We start from the raw sequence: 10,487 nt of genomic DNA on the forward strand, positions 1-10,487 counted from the left end.
CACAACTAGAGAAAGCCCTAGCACAGAAACGAAGACCCAACACAGCAAAATAAATAAATTAATTAATTAATGTGTGCAGAAAATAATTGATGATTTAAAAAAAAAAAAAAAAGAATCTGACTGCCAGTGCAAGGGACACGGGTTCGAGCCCTCGTCCAGGAAGCTCCCACATGCCGCGGAGCAACTAAGCCCGTGAGCCACGACTACTGAGGCCCATGTGCCTAGAGCCTGTGCTCCGCAACAAGAGAAGCCACCGCAATGAGAAGCCCGCGCACCGCAACGAAGAGTAGCCCCCGCTCGCCGCAACTAGAGAAAGCCCGCGCACGGCAACGAAGACCCAACGCGGCCAAAAATAAATAAATTAATTAATTTTTTTAAAAAAACAGGTCAGCCCTCTACCGGCATATTCATTTGTTCCTCAAGCCACACCCGAAGCCAAGGTCTACTTTGCAAGCGTGAAGATAAGGTCGAGGCCTGCACTGTCACCTTTTTGGCCCTGGCCACAGAGCAGCGTGGGGGATGCCCACGAAGACCACGCGGACTCAACACACTGAGAGATGTCAGTTCAGTGTTATCAGGGCAAAAACCCAATCAGGAGGCTGGATGTGGGGGGAGACGGGTCCACTCTTGGAAGTCCAGGGGTCAGAGGAGGCGCCTTTGTGCCAACTGCAGGCCCGGGGGCAGCTTTATAGCATTGGAAGGAGAACAGGGGAAGTTTATCCCCATTCTCCACACTAACTGGAGAGGAGAGACGTGTACATTCCCAGAGCCCGAATTTCTGAGGACACAGCAGAGCAGGGGCGGCTGAGACGCCCTCTCACTGTCCCTCCGGGTCCATCCCCCGCAGCAGCTGGGAACTAAGCAGGGCCAGAGGCTGGAACACCGCGGTTCACGTTCCAGAAAGACAGGCCCGCAGAGAGTAGGGAAGGGCAAAATAGACCCTATCTAAACACAAATGGGGCGTGGTGAGCGATACATTTTTTTTCCACGTTAAGAATGAAAAAGAAGATGATTACGTATGCAGCGGGAACGAGAGCACTGTGGACGTTTTTATGCCGATACATTTGAAAATGTAGACAAGATGGGCAATTTCCTAGGGTGTCTGGGTAGCTTTCAGTCAGTAAAGTGGCCTGAGACGAGGTGGGCAGGGGCCGGGTTGATGAGGGCCAGCAGAGCTGCAGATGCACTGAGCCCAGGCTGATCAGCAAGGCCCAGCCCTCATCCAGCCTTCCTGAGGCCCTCGGCCACCACTGGCTCCATGAGGGCATCTGTACAAAAGCAGAAACAGGCCAGAGGGGATCTGAGTGACCTCTCACATGGGCCTCCTCTCCAGTCCTTGGAAACAACACAGCAGATTCTACTCTCTGCTCACCACTTTTTTTTGCTCAATTCAATGCATTTTCAGCAAAAGCTATCACGTTGCCGAGGCCCGTGCTGATCTGTACTGTGAGGAGGGCGGGAAGGGAGGGACCCACTGAGAGCCCTGTAGGTCCCTCCACAGGGAAGACCCCCGGCTGGGACCTGCCCCATGTCCCAGCCTCGTGGACCCCCTGAGCCTCAGTTTCCGCCCCTGCCTGCCGCCCAGCTCGTGGTCAGGCGTCCCTTTGGGCCCAACTGCTGTCCCCTGGTACTGCCGGTTCCTGGCTCATCTATACTAGGGAGGGAAGGGAGCCGGGTCCCAGGCCAGGTCCTGTCCTGCGTGTCCTGGGAGCCTCGGGCACAGGGTCTGCCCCTTACGGTCCACAGCATGCTCTGCTCTGACAGAGCTGCTGGGGGCCCGGAGAAGCCAGCCACCCTGAGCTCCGAGCTGCGCAGGCAGGATCCCTGGCGGGGGCCCTGGAGACCAAGACCTTCCTCTGCTGAGTCTGCAGGTGAGAAAACAGATGCCAGCCTCCTGCCCACTCTGCCCTGGGGACATGCCTGCAAACGCCCAGGGCATCTCTGTCCTCAGGGAGCAGAGAAGCAAGGATGTCTGGGCAGGAAAACAGTGGGGGCTGGGTGCCCACCTGTCCCCTCTTCCCCCGGCCACCTCACTGCAGATGCAAAGCAGGCGGTGAGCTGTATGAAGGCTCTCAGCGTGCACTGGGAGGGGGGCCTGGGGCACCCGGGCACCCAGGCAGCCTCTCTCTAGTGGCCCCTCTGCTCTCCCTCCCCTCACAGGGCATGGGGTGCGGGTCGCCCCCCTCAGGTTCACCTACCAGGGATGGGGCACTGGAGCCCTGAGGCCACACAGCGGTCTGGGCCAGCCAGTGGCTGGAGGCAACTTCAGGTCCCGCAGGTGAGAAACGCAGCCCCACAGAGACCAACCTGAGCTTGACGACCCGCTTCTCAGAGCCCAGCTCTGCCAAGAGGGGAGCACTGCGCCCCGAAAAGGCCCCCTTGCCCGGATGTCAGGCTGCACCCCCAAACCCCCTGGTCCTCTGGGGTGTGAGCAAGGCTGGCCTGCGGGAAGAGAGAGGACCGTCGGCAGCCGGAGATGCAAAGGCAGCAGAGGGGGTGGTTCCTGGCCCGAGGACACTGTGAACGCCGAGGCCAGGAGGGGCTGAGGACGAGCTGCCGCCCCAAACCCTCTCCTTTCCATACAACCCACACAGTGGTCACCCGTGTGTCCCTGTGACCTCCGTGCTCCGAGCGGCCCGACACCAGCTTCTTTCTCCCAGCCCGCATGGGCTGCGGGGGGATCCCCTTGTCTGGAGGCAGGGGGTTCCCTGGAAGCTGCTGTTGTTGCTTCAGTCTGGTCCCCCCTCCCCTGCTGGGCGGAACCATTTCCCACAGGTCCTGGAGCTCGGACCCCCGCCAGTGAGGTGCGACCTGGGTGAAGTCAACTGTACGCCCCTCCCCGAGTCGGGGGGGATACAGGGATGCCGGGGGTGGCCAGCAGCCTGCTGGGCTCGGGCGGCAGGCAGGGTTTGGAGAGGATGAAGGCCGTGGAGGCTTCTGCGGACACACTTTGACAGTCAGTCTGAAGCCTCCAAGCAGGAAGCCCAGAAGCCAACACTGTCTGACATTGACTTTTCTTTTATTTGTGGTTGTGATATGAGGTTTCCTGTAAATGGATTTAAAGAAAACGTCCAGGAAAGAACCACACAGCTGGTGACCTCCGGAAAGCGGCCCTTCAGACAGGGAAGCGTGTCTGAGCTGGACCTGTGGGAGCCGGATGGAGGCCTCTCCCCTCCTTGCCCGCCCCATCCTCAGGGCCAGCCCCAGCTGGACCCCCCTAGGTCGAGCCCCCGCTTGCTCACCCAACAGGAGACCCGGGAAACCACGTTTTCCATGCACAGAAATGGTTTCTCCTTCCTTGTGGTCTCTGCCTCACCTTGCTGGCCCCTTGCAGGAAGCTCAGCCCTGGGGTTCGGTCTGTGTCCACAGTCCACAGCTGGGGAAGGGGGCGGGCCTCTGGACCCCAGCCAGGGTCGGGGGTGGGTGGGGCTGGGGGAAGATGCTCAGGTCTTCAGGGAGGGGACGTCAGGCAGAGGGGGTGACCTGGGGGTTCTAGGAAAGGGAAGGGGTCAGGGTGGAGGGGTGGGAGGTGGAGTTGGCCAGGTCAGCGGGGCCTGCAGGCCACGCGTTGGGTGGAACTCTGAGTTGCAATGGTCAGAAAGCTGGTGTTCCAGTGTCTGCACAGAGGGGCTTTCCTGGCTCCTGTGCCTTTGAAGTCCAGGGGTGGGCTTGCTTCAGGCAAGGTTGAATCCATACATTTGGTGCAAATACTCTGGCAGGTTTTTTTTCTTCCTTTTTTTTTTTTTTTTAAACATTTATTTATTTATTTGGCTGCATTGGGTCTTAGTTGCGGCATGCGGGATCTTTCGTTGCGGCGCGTGGGCTTCACTCTAGTTGTGGCTCGCAGGCTCAGTAGTTGCGGTGTGCAGGCTTAGTCGCCCTGTGGCATGTGGGATCTTAGTTTCCCGACCAGGGATCGAACCCGTGTCCCCTGCATTGGAAGGTGGATTCTTAACCACTGGACCACCAGGGAAGTCCCTCTGGCAGGTTTCTTGCCTCTCTCAGGGGGTGGCTTAATTCTCAGACCAGCTCTTCCCCTGAGATACCTTTCGGTCAGCAGCTGGACATCTACTTCTGCCAGTAGAGCAACCACACTTTCCCGTAAGCTTCGGCAAAGGCCTTGAGGCCAAGGGGAAGGTCTGACTGGCCAGGCCTGGGTGCTCCACCAGCCCCTGGGCGAGGTGGGTGAGCCCACCCAAAGCCCCACACCTGAGAGCAGAGAATAGAGGCCCCCAAAGGGAAATGGAGGCGCTATAGCACTGGGAGTCAGGACAAGCGTGGGGCAGGAAGGTGCCACCCGCCCACGACGTGGTGTGGGGTGTGGGGTGTGGGGGCATATTGGAAGGTGGATTCTTAACCACTGGACCACCAGGGAAGTCCCTCTGGCAGGTTTCTTGCCTCTCTCAGGGGGTGGCTTAATTCTCAGACCAGCTCTTCCCCTGAGATACCTTTCGGTCAGCAGCTGGACATCTACTTCTGCCAGTAGAGCAACCACACTTTCCCGTAAGCTTCGGCAAAGGCCTTGAGGCCAAGGGGAAGGTCTGACTGGCCAGGCCTGGGTGCTCCACCAGCCCCTGGGCGAGGTGGGTGAGCCCACCCAAAGCCCCACACCTGAGAGCAGAGAATAGAGGCCCCCAAAGGGAAATGGAGGCGCTATAGCACTGGGAGTCAGGACAAGCGTGGGGCAGGAAGGTGCCACCCGCCCACGACGTGGTGTGGGGTGTGGGGTGTGGGGGCATTGGGTTTGCCTTCAGCTCACGTGTTGGTCCTTCTCTGTCTGCTGCCCCTTCCCTGTCTTCACTCCAGCCTGGCTGTGCCCAGCACTGGCTTCCGTGTCTGCACAGCCGGGGCTCCATCCTCTGGTTTCCAGTGCAATTGCCTAGGAAGCTGGCTCCAGCCAGAAGGAGGGTCTCTGTGCAGTGAGGGAGCTACCCTGATGGGTGGGCAGCAGCTTAAAGGTGGGCCATCTGGTTTTAGCGGTCTTGCCCACGTGCCCCTTCTGGTGGGAGGGAGGCCACTGGTGCCATGCTCGGCTACCTGGGGAAGGTGGGTACTGACCTTGACTTCCTCCTCACCTTCCCTTAATGGGGCAGGAATGACAGCAGCCCCAGATGCTCCTGCAAACCCCAGTAGCTCCTATTTCTGGGCAGGGAGCTGTCAGGGGGGCTCTGCTTGGGGGATCTCAGGGCTGGTAGATGCAGGATCTGAGATGGGCTGTCTCTATGGGGCCAGGGGAAGGGGCCCAGAATCCACCCACGTTCCTCAGAGGCTGTGGCTGGTGGCAGAGGGGGCTCCAGCCCCTCCACAGAGCTAAGCCCTGGTACTGGGCCTTCTGAGGACAACAGACGGCGACTCCGCTGGCCACTGGCAGGGGCAGCTGCAGAGGTGGGTATGGGGCTGATGTGGGGTGAAGGGTGGGGTCCCCTGTGATCTCTGGGGACAGTTAGTTTGCTTCACCAGCCCAGAATCCTCAGCTGGGAAGCAGAGCTTTCTCACATCTGCCCTCCCCAATCCTGCAGCAGCTCAACAGATCCTGCACAGGGACACGTAGGGCACAGCCCTCCCCCTACCCTCACCTGCTCTTTGCCCAAAGATGCCCTGCACAGAGAAAATGCCCAGGTGGGGGAGCGGCAGAGCTGGCAACCCCAGGCCTGGCCCTTCCACCTAGCCAGGAGCTGCCAGACTAGGAAAAGCTCAGCACTGGTGAGCCCCCCGCCCCAGAACAGGCTAAAGGCATGGGCACCAGGCCCCGCAGGGAGGCCTCAGGCTGGATCTAACTGGATTCTCTCCCCTACCCCCCACCAGCTGCAAAAGCTCTGAACAGGCCCGTTTCTGCCCAGCTCCTCTCTGGAGTGGGCAGGTGGAACGGTCACCTGCCTGCTCTCTGGCCCAGAAGACCTGGCAGTGGAGACCTGGGCCACCGTAGAGCACGGCCCCCTCTGACCACTGTCCCGTCCCTACCCTTCGGGCAGAGCGGCCGCAGCGACCTCAGCTTCCCCGGGAAACCGGTGTGAACAAGCTGGTCGAGGCCCCAGGGAGCTCGGGGTGAGGACGTGGGGTCCCTGGATCACTGTCACTTTCTGCCCCCTGAGTCCCCCACAAAGCTGGGCAGGAGTCTGAGCCCAGGGCCCTCCCTGCCTGGGGAGGGGGTAGAAGCCAGGGGCAGGGCCAGGGGTGCTTCTCTCCAAACCTTCGCCCCCAGCCCTCCCCCACTAAGTGCAGTGGCCTGGGGAGACCCTGCTTGGGGTCTCAAGGAGCTGGAGAGGCCTGGAGTTGGGGGCAGGGTTTTCCGGCCGGTGTGCTGGGTCTGGGTAGGGGGCCGCTGACCCTTGGCTTCAGGCTCTGGTAGAGGGCTTGCGATCTGGTGCTGACCCGGAATTTGGGGGAATGACCAGGAAATAGTGAGGCGGGGGTGGAGGTGGGGTGCTCCTCGGGTGGGTGTATGGGGACCAAGGACTCAGTGAGTGTTGCAGCCCACCTAGTCTCTCCTCTCTCTCCCCCAGATGAGAACAGCACCTGGAAGTGGCTGCCGGGAGACTACAGTCCACAGGACAGTTGCCAGGGACCCGTCCTCGCCTCCAGGGTGTGAGGTGTGCTCCCTGCACATGATGTGCTCCTACTTCACATCCAGTAACGTCAGGCAGGCCTGGCTAGGTGTCCCCTGGCCCTGGAGAGGTGTCTTGAGCACGGGACGGTTAGGCTGGAGGGGATGGAGGGCCTATGGTCTCAGACCTCCTGGACACCGGACTGGGGGAAGGTATGTGTCCCTCCTTCCCCGGGTAGTGATGCCCACCCGCTGCACCAGGTGGGCTTGTGGCGCGGCTGTTCCCTTTGTCCAGCCCTGGCCCTCTTCCCGGGCGATCCGGAGGGCTGCCCCAGAGCCAAATCTGCGGGGAGGCGGGGGAAGAATTAATTAGAGCCGAGAGTGGTCCACCCTGTAGCTGCCTCTTTGGTGCGGAGTGAATAGTTTTCAGCAGAGGAAGTCTCATCTCTCTGGCGCCCCTCCCAGGTCGGCGCTGTCCACCTCTAAAGGAGCAGAAGCCCTGAAGGCGAAGGAGTTTCCGTCCTCACCCCCTCCAGGTCACGGCAGATGGGACCCTTTCTTTGCCGGTCCCCACCGCGGGTCTGGGATGGGGCTGCGTGGAGCCGCGCGCGCTCGCTCCAGGCCGCTGCTCCCCACCAACCGGAGGCACGGCATCCTTGCCAGGTGTGGCCAGGAAGAGTCGCGGAGCTGCCGCCGGCTGCCACGACTCGAGACCCCAGCCTGCTGCGGCCCACGGGAAAGCCCGGGAAAAGCCTGGCAGGAGCGGGGAAAGGGCAGGGCTCCGAAGGGCGCTCACACGGCGAGAGGCCGAGGGGCACAGCCGCCCCGGCTGCGCCGGCCCCGATCCCCACCCGCGCGGCCGCCCCCTCTCCTTCGAGATCCACCCTCCGGGGGGGCCGCGGCCCGGCGAGGGTTAAGGGGGGCGGGGCGCGGGGTGGCCCCGCCTCCGCCGCCGCACCGGGTCCGAGCGCGCACGGGGCGCGGGGGCGGGTCGGAGCGGGCGGCGGCGGAGGGCGCGGCGAGCCGGGCGAGCGCGGGGAGCGGCGGCGCGGCCGGCGTGACCCACTGCCCGCGCCCGTGCGCCCCTGAGCCCGCGCCCCGCCGCCGCCCGGCCCAGCCGCAGGATGCGCGCTCCACTGCTGCTGCTGCTGCTGCTGGCCGCCTGCGCGCCGCCGCCCTGCGCTGCGGCCGCCCCGACGCCGCCGGGCTGGGAGCCGTCGGCCGACGCGCCCTGGTGCCCCTACAAGGTGCTACCCGAGGGCCCCGAGGCGGGCGGCGGCCGCCTGTGCTTCCGCAGCCCGGCGCGCGGCTTCCGCTGCCAGGCGCCCGGCTGCGCGGCGCACGCCTCGGCCGGCCGCTCGCTGCGCGCCAGCGTCCTGCGCAATCGCAGCGTGCTGCTGCAGTGGCGCCTGGCGCCGGCCGAGGCGCGCCGCGTGCGCGCCTTCGCGCTCAACTGCTCGTGGCGCGGCGCCTACACGCGCTTCCCGTGCGAGCGCGTGCTGCTCGGCGCCTCCTGCCGCGACTACCTGCTGCCCGACGTGCACGACGGCGTGCGCTACCGCCTGTGCCTGCAGTCGCTGCCGCTGCGCGCAGAGCCCGCCGTTGCCCCGGAGCCCGCCGTCGTCCCGGAGCCCCCCGCGTCTGCCGAGTGCGTGGAGTTCGCCGCCGAGCCGGCCGGCATGCGGGAGATCGTTGTGGCCATGACGGCGGTGGGCGGCTCCATCTGCGTCATGCTCGTGGTCATCTGCCTGCTCGTGGCCTACATCACGGAGAACCTCATGCACCCGGCCTTCGGGCGCCCGGGCCTGCGCAGGCAGCCCTGAAGCGCGAGGCGCCCGCCAGCCCGGGCTCTGCCTGCCCGACTAGGGTGCGGGAGGCCCCAGGCCCTTGGCCCGCTCTCCCCTCCCCGCTCCTGCTCCCTCCTTAGGATCTCCACGCAGGGCTTGCTGGAGATAGATGGGGCACCCGCTGGCCCTTCCCAGGGCCTTGGAATCACCGCACGACCTTTCCAGCTGAGCAGCCGCCTCCCAGACTCCAGCTCGGGACTGGCCCTTGGGCCTGAGCGGAGATGCCAGCCGCGTGCAGGGCTCTCTCCGCTCTCCAGAGCCCTTGGGGGGGACCGTCAGAGCACAGAGACCCTTCTCGCAAGAGCCGTTGGCACCCCCGGGCCGTCACCCTGCGCCTCCAGCCTGTGCCGAGTTGGAAAAAACCAGGCTGTCGTCATGGCTTGGTCACTGTGTGCTTTGCCAACTCAAGGTGGCCACTTGGAGCCTGTCCTCTCCCCGCCCCACCCCAATGGGCTTAGGTAGCTTCGTGCCTTAGTATCTCGGGCCCACTGCGGGAGCCAGCCACCCTTCCAGTGCTGTCCAAGAGGGTCTGTGGCCCCGATACTGGCAGCTTGTGCGTGCTTCTGGCCAGAGCCCCCCTGGGGACCCTCCCTTCAAGCTTTGCAGGAGCATCCAGTTTGGGTAAGAAGGGTCCTGCGGTGTTTCCCAATGTGGGCATCTGACAAGTTGGGAGCCATGGCTTAGCTCAGCAGGCGGCCCAGCGTCCAGCTGTTGTTTCCGGGGGTGAGTGTCCCCTGACCTCGGGGGAAGCTGGTAGTTCACCAGGGCTGGGCTCCCTCCCTTGCCTTTTGTGTGTCTGGTGAGGACTTTCCACGGTGACTGGGGGCAGGTGGCGGGGAGCATGAGGCCGGGTCCGAAAGAGACGCGTCGTATCCAGAGGGTGAAGGTAGATGCCCACTTGCCCAGCTGGACCTTCCACTGTGATCTGGATCCCAAGCCTCAACCACGGCATGACGGACAGCACCACGCCACCCCCTCCCCGAGCCAGTGGCCAGCTGCCCTGGATCTGGCTGGGTGCTGCCCCCTGCCCACCTACCCGCTCGTGGACTGAAGGCTGGCCTTGCTCCTCTCTGGGCAGACCTGAGCGTCTTGGCCGAGGCTCCCTCCTGTGCCAGCCGCCTGACGACGCTGGGCCCTGGGAGGGGCGAAGCATGGCTCGCCCGGCTCTGCGTGAGCCCCCGACTGGCTGTCCTGGACCCGGCACGTCTGGAGTCACTGGCTAACTCTCCTCCCCCAGCAGCCACCAGCGACCCTCACACCAGCAGCCTGGCTGGTGCCCCCGCAGCGCCCACTCCCTACCTCTCTGTCCTTGCTCTGCCCGCCCCCGGCGTGGCACTGGTCAGGCGTGAGCCTGGCGCCAGTGTCTAAATGTCCATCATTCTTAGACCAAAACCACTGTCTTGTGTACTTATTTGGGAGCGGGGAGAGAAGGGTGAGGGGGAGAGTTGAGCCCCTTTTTCCCAGCTCTTCAGGCGTCAGCCCAGTGGTTGGCCCCGGACCCTTTGCCAGGTCACGTGGGGTTGGCCCAGGCCGGGAGCACAGGCACCCTGCCCTTGCGGCTTGTGGCAGAGGGACAGGCAGGCTGTCTCCCAGCTGGCCTGTCCGCCCTCAGAGCTTGGACAAGCATCTTCCCCCGGGCCTGCTCTGTGGGGCGGCGGTGGGGAGAGATAGCCCCGCCTCAGGGATGACCCGCTTGAGCTGTGGCAGGCAGCAGTGAGGCAGCTCCAGAGGGCCCCCTCCCCGGCCTGGGCCTCCCCATGCCGTGCTAGAGCTGGGGGGTGGGGGCCAGAGGACGGACCTGGGGCGCCTGTGTGTGTGTGGCGCACACTGCGCCACCCCCTGCATTCCCTACTGGGCCTCCCCGACCTGGGCTAGGCCGGCCTTGAGATCCTAGAGCCGGCTGTGACCCTGAGGGGCAAACAGCTGGGGGCAGGCCATGCTCTGAGGAGTGACTCATCCCCCCTCCCACCAAGGGGGCGGGGTGCAGTGAAGTGTCTAGACAGCCAGCGGGAGTGCAAGGGGTTCCAATTCCTCCAGCCTGGCTCCCTGGGGGACCTTTTCCTCCTGCAGCCCTAGGCCACCCGTGACAGGTGCCC

General features: G+C 63.8%; 1 protein-coding gene across 1 annotated transcript; it reads left to right on the top strand.

Annotated features, from left to right (window-relative positions):
• Positions 1–7,668: 7,668 nt before the first annotated feature.
• On the top strand, positions 7,669–9,690 carry FNDC10 (fibronectin type III domain containing 10). The gene has a single exon (XM_024125490.2). It carries the CDS (start codon positions 7,669–7,671, stop codon positions 8,365–8,367), a length of 699 nt encoding a protein of 232 aa, XP_023981258.1. The 3' UTR covers positions 8,368–9,690.
• The last annotated feature ends 797 nt before the right edge of the window (positions 9,691–10,487 follow it).

The sequence above is a fragment of the Physeter macrocephalus genome, chromosome 3, assembly GCF_002837175.3.
Source record: "Physeter macrocephalus isolate SW-GA chromosome 3, ASM283717v5, whole genome shotgun sequence".
Taxonomy (NCBI): domain Eukaryota; kingdom Metazoa; phylum Chordata; class Mammalia; order Artiodactyla; family Physeteridae; genus Physeter; species Physeter macrocephalus.

Excerpts from the sequence above, each read along its gene's own strand:
- FNDC10 (XM_024125490.2), top strand. The coding sequence starts at position 7,669 with ATGCGCGCTCCACTGCTGCTGCTGCTGCTGCTGGCCGCCTGCGCGCCG.